This window comes from Talaromyces proteolyticus (assembly GCF_021365285.1).
Source record: "Talaromyces proteolyticus strain PMI_201 chromosome Unknown BGW36scaffold_1, whole genome shotgun sequence".
Lineage (NCBI taxonomy): Eukaryota > Fungi > Ascomycota > Eurotiomycetes > Eurotiales > Trichocomaceae > Talaromyces > Talaromyces proteolyticus.
Genome location: NW_025764277.1, coordinates 2,687,879 through 2,700,568, shown reverse-complemented (window position 1 = coordinate 2,700,568; position 12,690 = coordinate 2,687,879). Strand labels below are relative to the sequence as shown.

The window sequence follows — 12,690 nt, the reverse complement described above, 5'->3', positions numbered from 1 at the left end:
AGCTAGAGACTACACATATACTGACATATGCGATGGACGAACCATCAATGTACCGGAAAAGTTCAATGTTATATCAATATCAATCCCAAGTTTATTTCTCCAACATCCAACATCTAGTCCATATCTTTACACAGCGCCCGACCCCCTAACCGCACCATTCTTCCATCTCTGCAAACTCTCATCATACCCTCCACTCCCCTTCCACGCACTAATAATCAAATTGACAATATGCTCCACACCATTCCCATGCTTTACAGAGCCAAACACCGTCGGCCCACCTTCCCGGATCTTGCCCGCATCACGAGCCATCACATCCAAATCCGCACCCACCGCTTCCGCCAGGTCAACCTTGTTGATCACCAACAAGTCACTACCCGTAATCCCCGGCCCGCCCTTGCGCGGCACCTTGTCGCCGCCGGCAACATCGATCACGTAGATAATATAATCGGCGAGTTCCCGCGAGTAGTTGGCGGCGAGGTTATCACCGCCGGATTCGATCAGCAGTAGATCCGTGGTGAATTTGCGTTGGAGGGTTTGAAGAGCAAGCAAATTAGCGCTGATATCCTCGCGCACGGCTGCATGAGGGCACCCGCCGGTCTCGATGGCACTGATTCGCTCGGGGGCCAGGGCTTGGTTGCGGGTGAGGAACTCGGCGTCTTCCCTGTTGTGTTTGTGCGACGTTGCATTAACAGTCTGTCTAAAACCCCTTCTTCCTCTCTTCTATCTTATAGATAATGGAAAGGTGTACCTTGTGAAAATATCATTTGTCACCGCCGCGATGTTATATTCGTCCCTCAATGCCAGGCATAGCTTCAACATCAACGCTGTTTTGCCTGATCCGACTGGTCTACATAACAAGCAATCAGCTTTGATGAGTTTGTGATATATTCAAGAACTGACCCGCCAATGCCAATCGTGAAAGCTCTATCCTTCCAATCCCTTCCCTCGTGGTTCGACAGCGGCTGTTCGCGGCTCAGAAACGAACCGGGGCCGTCGAGGATCTCGTGCGTATGGCCGTGGTCACCGAGAGCACTGTCATGAGAATGGCTGAACCCGCCATCGTGGGAATGAGTGTGGTCTATGGATGCCATAATGACGATTTCGGTTGCGTGGGTATTCAGTAGTAGGCTTATCTGAAGCAGGTTCTCGTCGTTAGCGGGATAAGAAAGAAGAGTGGGATAGGGAATTGGGGTAAATAATCGACTAACGTGCTTGCTAGGGTATAACTCGGCTTATAGCTCTAGAGGCAACGGATGTAAGCAAGCGAGGGCAGTATTTGATGGTCGAACACCTCAAGTGCTTACAGAGCTTGCTCGATCGTGACAATCTCGTCCCAAGAGATAGAGTTCGCCCCGCCATAGTGGAGACTGCGGATCTAACGCGTTCCGCCCATGTACGAGCCGTGCGCATGATCAGTTAGATCAATTACCATACACAGCATTAAGCATAAATTAAGGCAAGGGTGGCATTGTTAGGCCCGTTGAGGTTCGGGTTGTGCGTGAGGTGTGTTGGTTTTAGTGTTTATGTTTGAAGGGAGGTGGTCATTGATGCTGCCATTAGAATCGTCTTAACATTCAGGACTATATCCATGCCCTAGATAGATATCGGGAATCTCATCTCGTGCAGTCTTTTTGGCGGTAGAAAAACCAGAGAATATGAGACTGAAAGTTGACAAAAGCCACAAACACACAAATATTCGCCATAGACAAAACAGTGCACCAGCGCCTTGAACGCATGACAAGCCGTAGAAGAGATAACAAAGAGGAGATGCCGAGGTGAGATGGCCAACGTCGATCAGGTCATCACGGGGTATATCCCAGTCTCATACCATATGCAGTAAGGAATTCACGCGAAGGAAAAGGCCCGACGAAGCTGTTTAGCAGAGGATAAAAAGAATAAAGAATACATGAAAAAGGCCATAATATGTCTGAATGGCTGGCCCAGATGCTGATTCCTCAACCAAGGAAGACACGAAACGGATGCAATAGAAAATCGTTTATCCTCTCATTCCCATCCCCATTGAATAACGAATAAAGTAAGAAATATAACAGGCCAGCAAAGGCCACGAAAGTGACATACACGCTAGACGTTATGTGGGAAATAAATCACGAGAAAAGTTAGCAAATAAAGACAAGAAAGCGGAAGACCTCAGGTATACTCCGGAAAAGACGAAACTCCCGGAAACAAGAAGAAAGATGGCAAGTCCTGTGATACGCCGTAATCCCCGATTATTCCCCCTTTCCGAGTATAGAAACAAAAAGCAGTCGAACGAAGTAATGAGAGCAATACATCGTCTAAGTAGTACCCTTCTGTCTTTTGCCGCCAACGCGAGGGCTGGCTTTCACTTTCGACGCACCACCTACTGGTCCTGTCCCGTTTACTTCGGCACCATCGTCGCCCTCTGTCTTGACGGTGCTCGCACGACGACGTTTGTTGGAAACATTGGGACTCGTGTTCGCGCTCGTGCCTTGGTTTCCGTTCGCGTTCATAGCAGCTTGGTTTTGGTGCGGAATCATACCAGGTCCCATGAGATGGCTCTGAGCTGGGCTAGGCTGAGCCGAATTACCAAGGTGAGGTGAAGCTTGTGCACCAGGCAAACCCATCTGGCCCACCAAGGGAGATGCGAATTGAGATGGCGCATTGTTCATGTTAGGTGTCCTCTGTCCTTGTTGCTGAATTGCAGCATTCATTCCTTGTTGCGCCATCATGGCAGTAACTTCTCGAAGCACATCTCCGGCGCTCTTTTGAGGGTTACCAGCACTATGAAAGATTAAACTTGTCATGGATGATAAAGGCTCTGCAATCTATACACACACATGGCTTAGTCAGCGAGCTATCAGAAGCATTATGGAGATGTTCAAAAAATACCTCTAAAAAGCACTGAACGCTGGCTGGAAGTCCATTCTCATTTACTAGCGACTCTGGAGGGATGATGGTAGGTGGCGGAGGTGGTTGCTTCTGTTGAGCACGCTTGTTACCTGTCTTTGATACACGGGGGCTTTGCTTCTGCTCAGGTGGTTCCTGAAGTTGCAATAGGTTGCGAGGAATGTATTCCCTGAAACCGCTCACCGAAATATCAACGAGATCGAATTTGAAATCGGGATTCACGAGGACTTTGAGAGAACCATTGACAAACAGCTAGAGCTATGTAAGTATTGTCCATAGAATAGAAAATTCGGGGTACGAACCTGACAGTCATTTGAGAACCAATAAATGAAACTCGTCTTGGGACTGTATACAACGCGGTACCCGTTCTGCGGAGTAAACTCCTGCGTGGCCTCCATATGGGTTTGTATTCTCCTGATTCCGTTGTTGAAAAGCGTGACATAATACCGCGGCAGGATAGTCGCATTAACTTCAAAAGACTTGGAGCCAGTCCCCGGTAACAGAACACCTTGACGCAAAACTCCCCACGGCTGCCCTGTACTCATTTGGAATGTTGTATTGTAAAATTTATTCACCACGTCCTGCCAGAATAGGAGATCTGCATCTTCACCGTTGCTCTAGAAAGACGGAAGTTAGCAGCTTTTCTATACTAGCCCGAGAGTCTAGATAACATACTTGGAAATTGCTCAGAGTCTCGAAATAGCTATTGACATAATGGGTCAATGGCCCTTTGTTACTTTGCATGATAGGATTTGCAGCACGCCGTTGTTGTTCTAGCATGAGTTGTTGCTGCTGCTGCAATTTCAACTGGTCTGGGCCGGACATTTGCTGCTGTTGCTGCTGGTTCATCTGAGCCTGGTGCTGTTGCTGAACGGCTTGTTGTTGACCGTTTGGGATTTGCGGTTGGTTAGGTTGCTGTTGCTGTTGTTGCTGATTTTGTTGCGCTTGTTGCTGTTGTTGAGGCGGTTGCTGCGGATGTTGAGCCTGAGGAATCTGTTGGTGTTGAGGATTAGGGGTTGGTTGTGTTGGAGGCTGCGAGCCTTGATGAGATGGAGGTTGTGGTGTAGCATGTTGCGGGGGATTGGACTGTTGTGACGGTGTACCGCCTCTCTGAGGAGCTGGATGGCCAGGTTGAGGTTGAGGAGTGACGCTTTGGGGAGGGACAGCTGCGCGCTGTTGTGGTGTGTGCTGGCCCTGTTGATTGGCTTGAGCTGCCGCTTGTTGCTGTGCAGCAGCCTGTTGCGCAGCCTGTTGCATGGCCATGTAGTGCTGCTGCTGTTGCAGGTTCGGGGGTACATGAGGCATCTGCTGCTGGAAATGCATCATATTGACAGGCCCGCGCATGTTAGAATTTTGGAGGGCAGAGAGTTGAGCTTGGCTCATGCCTTGTGTTCCAGCTGGCATCGAAACTGGAATACCGCCACCGTGGTGTTGTTGAGCCGCTAACTGCTGCTGCTGTAGCATTCGGTGTCGCATGGCTTGTTGCTGCTGCAAAATTTGGTTATTATTCGTTGCATCTACACGTGGAGAAATGTTAGTGCCGCGGTCAAAACAATAGCTTAAGGTATGAGGCATTTGCGTGTGGGGATTAGGGGGATCGTTGAAAAACAGAGGTGTATACTGAGGGAAACAGGAACCTACTCATGCCATATGGCTGCTGCTGCAAGAGGTGTTGCGCCTGGGCCTGTGCGGGGTTCAAATGTTGCAAAGCATGGGCATTCGCAACATGGCCTCCAGGGCCGGTTGTCGCGCCAGGAGGCATTCCAGCCATCATGGGCCCCGGCTGGCTGACTTGAGGGCCAGCAGCAGACACACCAGGATGCATCTGCTGTACCATACCAGGGCCTTGCACCATATTCGGATGCTGAGCCTGGGCCATTGGGTGGCCTGGAGGCAAACCGGGGTGCTGAGGGATGCCTTGATGGGCCGGGAATGGCTGAGTCATCATCATCGCTATGCCACCAAGTCCTCAGCCGTATTCGGGCTCGCGAGGACGGTGCAGAGAGGGAAGAGAAGGGAAAGCAGGCGGGCGAGGACGCGATGTGATGGGACTCCTCTGCGGATATCGGTTTCGAGCGCGAGAACTGAGATGACAGCAGGGCCGCTTTTAGCGTGTGGTCGGCGGCCAAGACACGACAGGCCGGCGAGAAGGGCCAAGGGCAGGCAAACTCAAGAGCATCAACCACGGCGCAGTGATCGATCGCGTTTGGCGTCAGACAAGCCCTTTGCCGGCAAGAGTGTTCCCAGGAGCTGAGGGAGTTAAGAAGAGGTCAGGAGTTAGTCGGATGCGTTAAAATTGAGTAGAAGACGAGTAGCGACCGGGGGGCGGAATAACCCAACACGGGCGGACATGGACATGGAAGGTTGCGGGAGGGGCTAATCTGGACGGCTCGACGGGCTCGTTAGGGGCTGGCAATTGCCGCCCGTCGGTCCAGCACAGCGGAACTCACTCACCTAAAGTCACCTTATCGGCAGTACTCAGCGTATGGGATTTGGCGCAATCTCCTGACAGCGCGCTCTCGCTCGCTCGCTCAGCCCTCTGTGGTGTGATCGTCACGCAAGCACTGCACTGCTCGGGGAATGGCGGGCTGGGGGGAGTGGCAGGCAGGAGGTCGCAAAGCAGAGGCGAAGCACAGCGGGCAAAAAGAAGAAGAAGAGCACGCAGAGGCAGAGGCAGAATTCCCATGGCGAGCGCAAAGGAGAGTCTCGCAGCTGCTGAAACGGAGGGTTGTCTGGGGCACGCTATCCTGCGTTCGGCCATCACGTGAGGCGCGCTATTTTTTCTTTTGCTTTTCCCGTTCGTGCTGCGTCCTCCTTGCGTTTGTCTATTCTTCTCTCGCTTATGCGTTGCCACCGCGCAAATTTTTCTGCTTTTGACCATTTAATCAAATTATTTAGTCATTTGCACGGCCTAGATAGCAGAGGCTGCTGATGCCGACTATTCCTTGCAGAAGCGTTCGTTGATCGGCGGTGTTTGTTTTTTTTTTTATTTATTGACTGTACGGTCCGATTTTTTTATCTCAACAGGTAAGCTGCTCTTGTTTCGTCGATCTTCCCTTCCGCGCACTTTACAAGATGACAAAACCCTTTTACTTCTTCATTTTTTCTCGAATCGCCCTTGAAGAGACATTCGGACCTTCCTTTCCCGGTTGGTCTGCTACTTGCCAGTATACCTTGTCTGACTTTTTTGTGCCAATCCTGGACTTGCCACCTCGCTGCTTCTTGCAAGACTTCATTCTAACTGGATATGTTTAGGTCAATTGCTCTCGTGGAAACGACAACAGCTGCCTGGAAGATGGAATCGGGATTTTAGAGGTGTAGCTTTAGCATAGTCGTTACAAATCCATTCATTTTCATGATGTGCATTACAGTGCTGAGCCGCGACTGCCTGTTGCGAGGCGATCCCCTGTGATCGACTGTGTAGCCTCCGTATTGGACCTTAGACTTCGTAAAGTCGTCAACTGCAGCGCCAAAACCGACAGTGATAGGCGTGTTTGTAGATTCGCCGCAGGTTAAGGCCAGGTGCCAAGACTGCACTCATGGCGACTGCTGTCTGCTCTAGACTACTCCATATCAGGCTAGTCATCGCCTAGCCAAAAGGAGTAAGTGTAGATTCTTCTTGATGCCGACCTGAATGGACATTATTATTTACGGTTCCCTTCGACATTCACTGCAACAACCCGCCCTCACCCTCGCATCTCCCGGCGCTCTGTTGCGCGCGTTGTCCTCGGCAGAAGCAGTCTCTCGTCTCTAATTGACCCGACTCCGTTAGAGCACCGAGAGCTCTCCAGAGTCCGTTGCCATGCAAGGCGCCCGACTCCTGCCTGCTCATATCGTTCGGTCCTGTCGTCTTATCGCCGGTCGTCGATACCCTCTCGCTTCGCCCACGTCCTACCGGCACTTCCATCAGTCCCTCCCACGATCCTCTCGGTCTCCCTCAGAACCCAATGGCTCTTCGAATTCAAACGAGGACGCTTCCAACGAGATACCGCCGGCCGATGTACACAATGCTTCGTCCGCGGAAAATGCAGAACCCGGGATTGGTAAGCAGTCATCAATTGGTCGCAAAAGCTACGTTTCCAGTCTGCGTCGCGCCATGAAAGATAAAAGAGGCCCGCTCGAGAAAGCTCCTGTTAATGTCAGCATACCGCAATGGTTTTACGATCGAAATGTTGCACTGTTCGATAGCAATGAAAAAACCAAAAAGTCGCATACTCGTCCCGTAGTCATTGAGGTTCCCCAGAAAATAAAGGAGAAGAATGCTCAGGCGGAATCAACCGGCGGTGATAATGGTGACAATACTGGCCGGCAAGATTCTAGTGAAGATCGCTATTTACTGAAGTCAGCCGTGTGGAGACAATTGCAAGCCTCAACGAAGGCTGGATTCATGCTTCCGTCAGAAGAATATGCCAATCATCCCTCAGCTGAAAAGTCGCACCTTCTTCTCCATTATCCTGGTGATGACGGAATTGTGTTTCTAGATGCCGTGGTTCAGAAGCTGGCACATGATTTTGAAGCCAATTTAGTGACGTTGAATGCTCAGGATATAGCCCAACTATGCAGTGAACAGGAGAGGCTTCACGGTGCCACCTTGTCTTCAATTCGAGACTTGGGCTATGAGGTCTATAACGAATCCCCACCTGAACTGCCAGAAAAACAGGATTTGGCTGCAAACAACACAGGCACTCCTTTACCCTTACCTTTTTCCGCCCGCACAACCGCGTATAGTATCCGTCGAAAGCAACCTTCCCGATACACAACTTCCAAATTGGCTGTTATCATTAGCAGCTTCGGGTCCCGACAATCAGATCGGCCGCTTAGCCCAAAATACCGAGTCCACGACATGGTCACTCCTGATCAATCAGATTTTGTCAACAACGCCTAAATCAGTAGCTACCAATGCAGGTGGCGATGCTAGCTTTCCCAACAACGAAAAGAGGTCGAGTTCCCAGTCGAAATTAATCATTCAAATACAGGATTACCTGGACTTGTTAGCATCTCGAGAGGGTTCCAAGTTCATCAAATTACTACAAAATACAATTCAAAACCGCAGGCGTCATGGTGAACAGATTCTTCTAGTTGGGACGCTTTCAAAGTATAAATATGAAGCTCCTTGGTTGTACGGAAGTTCCGATGCATTCAGTGCCGATCTATTAAGGCTGCAGTCCAGCACTTCAGACAGTCCTTTTGCTCGATGTATCAAGATTTTTCCTTCCACATCTTCGAAAACCGTCAACCAAATCTTTGCGGGAGACCGCAAATCCCGCAAGATGCAAATAAACATACGTCATATACAGGACATGATACGTACTCGTGTGAATCAGAAATTTACTTCTCTAGACAACGACATTTTTGATGATGCATTGTGGTCCTCGAATGCAACCTTAAAGCAGCGTCTCCAGTCTAAGTATTGGGACTTCAACCGTGTGCACGCGCTCGTGACTTCTGCCATGGGTCGCACTCAACTCAATGACACATTTAGCCTAGATCATATTCAGCAGGGATTGCAAACCATCGAGAAAAGCGACCTATGTCATGATCAATGGCTTTTGGGGCCATCAGCGTCAAAGAAGCGGGATCCTGCTAAAGAGGCGACCGAAAAATTCAATGCGAGACTGGCAGTAATAAAACAAAACGCTAATCGGTATGAAAAGAAACTTTTCAATGGGATAATTCTACCCCCAAACATTCGAACAACCTTCGCCGACGTGCATGTGCCGCCCGACACCATCGAGGGCCTGAAAACACTAACTTCTTTATCTTTGCTACGGCCCGAGGCCTTCAAGTACGGCGTCCTTGCCACGGATAAGATTCCTGGCATGCTTCTCTACGGCCCACCCGGCACTGGTAAGACCCTCCTTGCAAAAGCAGTTGCACGAGAGAGTGGAGCCATAATGCTGGAGGTCAGTGGGTCGGATATCTACGACATGTACGTCGGAGAAGGGGAAAAGAATGTCAAGGCCATCTTCAGCCTCGCCAAAAAGCTAACTCCCTGTGTGGTTTTCATTGATGAAGCGGATGCTATTTTTGGGGCGCGAGGAGCAGGCGCCTCCAGGCAAAGAACGAGCCATCGAGAAATCATAAACCAGTTCTTGCGCGAATGGGACGGGATGAAGGAGATGTCAGCATTCATTATGGTCGCAACCAACCGACCGTTTGATCTCGATGACGCTGTCTTGCGACGTCTTCCTCGGCGAATGTTGGTCGATCTGCCCACGCAAAAAGACCGAGAATCGATTCTCCGGCTGCATCTGAAAAACGAGCAGCTCGATGCGTCGGTGGACCTTTCCGATCTAGCCGGACGGACGCCTTTTTACTCGGGATCCGATCTCAAGAATTTCTGTGTCGCTTCAGCGCTTGCGTGCGTCCGTGAAGAGTACGACCAGGCAACGAAGCACACTGGCGAAGAGCCGTACAAATACCCGGAGCAGCGGGTTCTCACACGCGCACACTTTGAGCGCGGCATCAACGAGATCAGCGCGTCCATCAGCGAAGACATGTCGTCTCTCCAGGCGATCCGCAAGTTCGATGAGAAATACGGCGACCGCAAGGGGCGGCGGAAGAAGAGCGCAGCGTGGGGATTCACCCCGCTTGGCGCTGCTCCGGAGACGGGGGAAACTGGTCGCGTGAGGACGTGATAGATGTAGGCGGCTTGCTGCACTGCACAGTTGTAATAAATAACTAGATGTTGGCTGTAATTAGCATGCAGCGGTGTATTATTATCGTTACGAGCCAAGTTATATACTAGTCTGATAGAGTTGCGCCTAACACTCGCTTTTACTCCTTCTAGCCCTGCTTGCCGCTTCGGGCCTAGAGCGCCTTCCCACTGGCGGCGATCAAGTCCGGACCAAAAACGACCATGGTACTAGGAACTATTTGGTAATTAGTAACTGACTACTGACTGTGCGGTCTATCATGCGACCTGCTGGTTCCCCTCATTCTCTTCTCATTCACTCATTCATTCATTCATTCTTCACTGCTCTGCTTCGCTACCAGCTTGGCGCCCTGGTCGCTGCCTGACTGATGCTGGAGCTACACCTGCTGGCAACAGTACACACCAAACCGTCTATTTTGCATGCTTAACCAATAGTGTCGTCATCATCTGTGGTGTCTACCATCCGTTGTCCATTTTGGCTTCAGCTTTAACCCCGCCTTCCCTACACACACGAAAATACAGAAAATGGCCGCTGACCCGCCATCACAAACGTCCGTCTTCGCTTCGCTCCATCGCAAATCCAAGACCACGACTAGCGACACTTCCGTGCAGGAGAGTCGCGAGGCCGCTGTCCGCGACGCCAAGCAGTATGTGCGAGATGTCGTGCGCAACGACTGGGCCTTTGACCCCCCCTTGACGCTTTGGTCCTCCTCCGCCTCCCCCCATCGTCCAACTCCATTCTGTCCATTCCCGCTACTGCGACAACGCCGACATCCACTTCGACTTCGTCTTCAACCGAATTGCAAGCAGGTGATGTCGTTGGGTGGCGGTTACGCGACTATGTTAGTTCGGGCTCAGATACCGACGTAGGGCCTGCTGAGGCGAAATCGCATGATGGAGAAGAACGAAGCGCGTATCGGTTCGAGAGCCCAGATGCTGTTCGAGCCAGTGTGGTTGAGCGCAGGCGGAAGCGCCGGGCTGCATTGGAAGAAGAGATGCAGTGGAATCCCGGTCTGCGGTTCTGGATGGAAAGACGCAATGCCTGGACTGGGGCTAAGAAAAGAAGAACTATATCTGCAAAGAAAAAGCAAGAGGCCAATCTAAACACTCATGATACGCTGCCTGATAAGCTAGCTGGCGAAGATTCGAATATGATTGATATGGAGACCAAAGAGTCCTCGACAGCAGGGGCGACAACCTCGCCACAACCCCAACAGAGGAATTAAACAATTTGAAAATTTCAGAAGATACAGAATACGACTGCTACGAATCCGACGATTCCATAATACCAGTGATGGGAACATTCATCCCCAATTTGGATTACGTCCGATCATCCATCACACCCGCTCTATACCCCTCTATTTACAGCAAAGTGGTGCTCCAAAGTCTCACTCCGACTGTCCCTATAAATCTAGCCGATGTTACGAAAGCCATCGTCACAGGGTGGAAAGCTGATGGACAATGGCCGCCCAAACCGAGCATCCCAGTACCAGGCTCAGACGTGCCGGTGCGAAAGAAAGGACATTCTGGCGGGACCAACAATAATAAAACCGGACGACGGGCAAGTCTGAGCAGTCACGGATCAGGGGTGACAAACGCTGTTAAGAAAGTGTTAGGAGGCCTATCGAGTCACTCATTCCATCTACGACGATCAAGCCGCAGTTCTACAACCGGCGAAACAATGGAGTCTGGATCTGCTCCTCGGGCTGGGACAGAGGGTGCGCCGGTGATGGAGGTCCCTGTTGTAGAGGAGACTGGTGGTCGCTACTAGAAATACAGTGGAGGATGTTATTATTCCTAGGGTGATGACTTTAATTATCGCTGTTCTAACGCATAGGCGAGCATTGGATGCTCGCTAGGCCATTATTATGATTGGTGTTGATGGCGTGAATGGGTGCATGAGCATGAATAGTATATATATAAAGCTGTATAAATATGACGATGTCGATGAGACTGTTACTAACATCGAATCACATTCGCCGATTTACCAGTTGATATTGATAACATTACATGTAATAGCGCTAACATCGAAGCATCCGTCAACATGATCAACATTGAACACCACGTGCAGTTGACCACGGAACATCTCCCAAAAACTCAAACTACAAATTATACACATAAACAATTCAAAGTCCCAATAAATTATGTGTATATACAGTATCAAAAACCACATCGAAACAGCATTTAATTATAAAACATTACCTTTAAACCAAGCACATGTACCTTATCTGTACCTAGTTAGACGTATATATATACATAAACATGTCTAGTCGTCTGGTATTAATATTATCGCAGTATTCACTTTTATCATACAGGTCATAATTTCATAAATAACAAATCCCAAAATGACAGGACCTAGCTGGTGTCAATTACATCTACGTATAAAATACCTGTATGTATGTGGGTACTAGCGATGTACTTGACAGAACATTCTTGACTAGTTTGTGTTTATTAGTTGGTTTACTAACTAATACCAACCTTTATCAATAAGATACGTCGAATTATATATGTAACTACTTAGTAACCAAATGCAGCATTATGAATGGATATGGTTTAAAGCCAGTTATTCAATTAAGATATTAGATTTATTCTTGTTATGCATTTTTAATGTTTTCGATAAACTGGTATATTGATTCTTTGTTTAATACATATACCTACGGCATTAAATATTGAGTTTAATCGCTGAACCATGTCTGTGTGGGGTAAAACTTTATATTTAGAATATTTTTCAGAACTGACCACCCCAAATATTCAATCTTTCAATCTTACCAGATTGATAACGACTGGTATGATGTATTCAAACTGGTGCTAACCTCAACTATGAACTTGCAGCTTTGACATGATCTCAGGGAGCGAAGTATATTCAAGTAAAAAATTAACTGATGCTTACGTTTATAGGTTGACAATACACAATACCTCTGTCTGATATTGAAATAAATCACGGATAAAATTTACCCTTAAGCTACTAATTAAACTATGATAGTTAATACATAATACATACATGAGGTGAATCAACTTTTAAATACATATGTTGTTAAGATACTGTATGAAATTTAATCTGTCAGCACCAGACAGATTTATATACTTTTTACAAAAGTCAAGCGGAAATGAATTATCTTCAACACCGAACATTGAAACGAATCAACACG

The 12,690-nt window shown here is 48.8% G+C and overlaps 4 protein-coding genes across 4 annotated transcripts; 2 read left to right on the top strand and 2 right to left on the bottom strand.

Moving 5' to 3' along the window:
- Positions 1-126: 126 nt before the first annotated feature.
- BGW36DRAFT_422180 (putative urease accessory protein UreG) lies at positions 127-1,091 on the bottom strand (the record flags this gene model as incomplete). Its single annotated transcript, XM_046219666.1, has 3 exons — positions 127-661; positions 749-847; positions 901-1,091. 3 exons carry the CDS (start codon positions 1,089-1,091, stop codon positions 127-129), a joined length of 825 nt encoding a protein of 274 aa, XP_046078255.1.
- A 1,203-nt stretch (positions 1,092-2,294) lies between these two features.
- On the bottom strand, positions 2,295-4,834 carry BGW36DRAFT_393191 (LIM-domain binding protein-domain-containing protein; the record flags this gene model as incomplete). Its single annotated transcript, XM_046217784.1, has 5 exons — positions 2,295-2,804; positions 2,869-3,138; positions 3,189-3,503; positions 3,562-4,403; positions 4,528-4,834. 5 exons carry the CDS (start codon positions 4,832-4,834, stop codon positions 2,295-2,297), a joined length of 2,244 nt encoding a protein of 747 aa, XP_046078254.1.
- A 1,854-nt stretch (positions 4,835-6,688) lies between these two features.
- BGW36DRAFT_457050 (uncharacterized protein) lies at positions 6,689-9,639 on the top strand (the record flags this gene model as incomplete). Its single annotated transcript, XM_046221950.1, has 2 exons — positions 6,689-7,613; positions 7,672-9,639. 2 exons carry the CDS (start codon positions 6,689-6,691, stop codon positions 9,522-9,524), a joined length of 2,778 nt encoding a protein of 925 aa, XP_046078253.1. The 3' UTR covers positions 9,525-9,639.
- Positions 9,640-9,771: 132 nt separating this feature from the next.
- Positions 9,772-11,786, top strand: BGW36DRAFT_367920 (uncharacterized protein). The gene is made up of 3 exons (XM_046214927.1): positions 9,772-10,268; positions 10,352-10,552; positions 10,759-11,786. Exons 1-3 carry the CDS (start codon positions 10,067-10,069, stop codon positions 11,310-11,312), a joined length of 957 nt encoding a protein of 318 aa, XP_046078252.1. The 5' UTR covers positions 9,772-10,066; the 3' UTR covers positions 11,313-11,786.
- The last annotated feature ends 904 nt before the right edge of the window (positions 11,787-12,690 follow it).

Coding starts and splice junctions, on each gene's coding strand:
- BGW36DRAFT_367920 (XM_046214927.1), top strand. CDS start 10,067: ATGGCCGCTGACCCGCCATCACAAACGTCCGTCTTCGCTTCGCTCCAT. Junction 10,269..10,351: donor CTCCTCCGCCTCCCCCCATC/GTCCAACTCCAT, acceptor AATTGCAAGCAG/GTGATGTCGTTGGGTGGCGG. Junction 10,553..10,758: donor AGAGATGCAGTGGAATCCCG/GTCTGCGGTTCT, acceptor CAACCCCAACAG/AGGAATTAAACAATTTGAAA.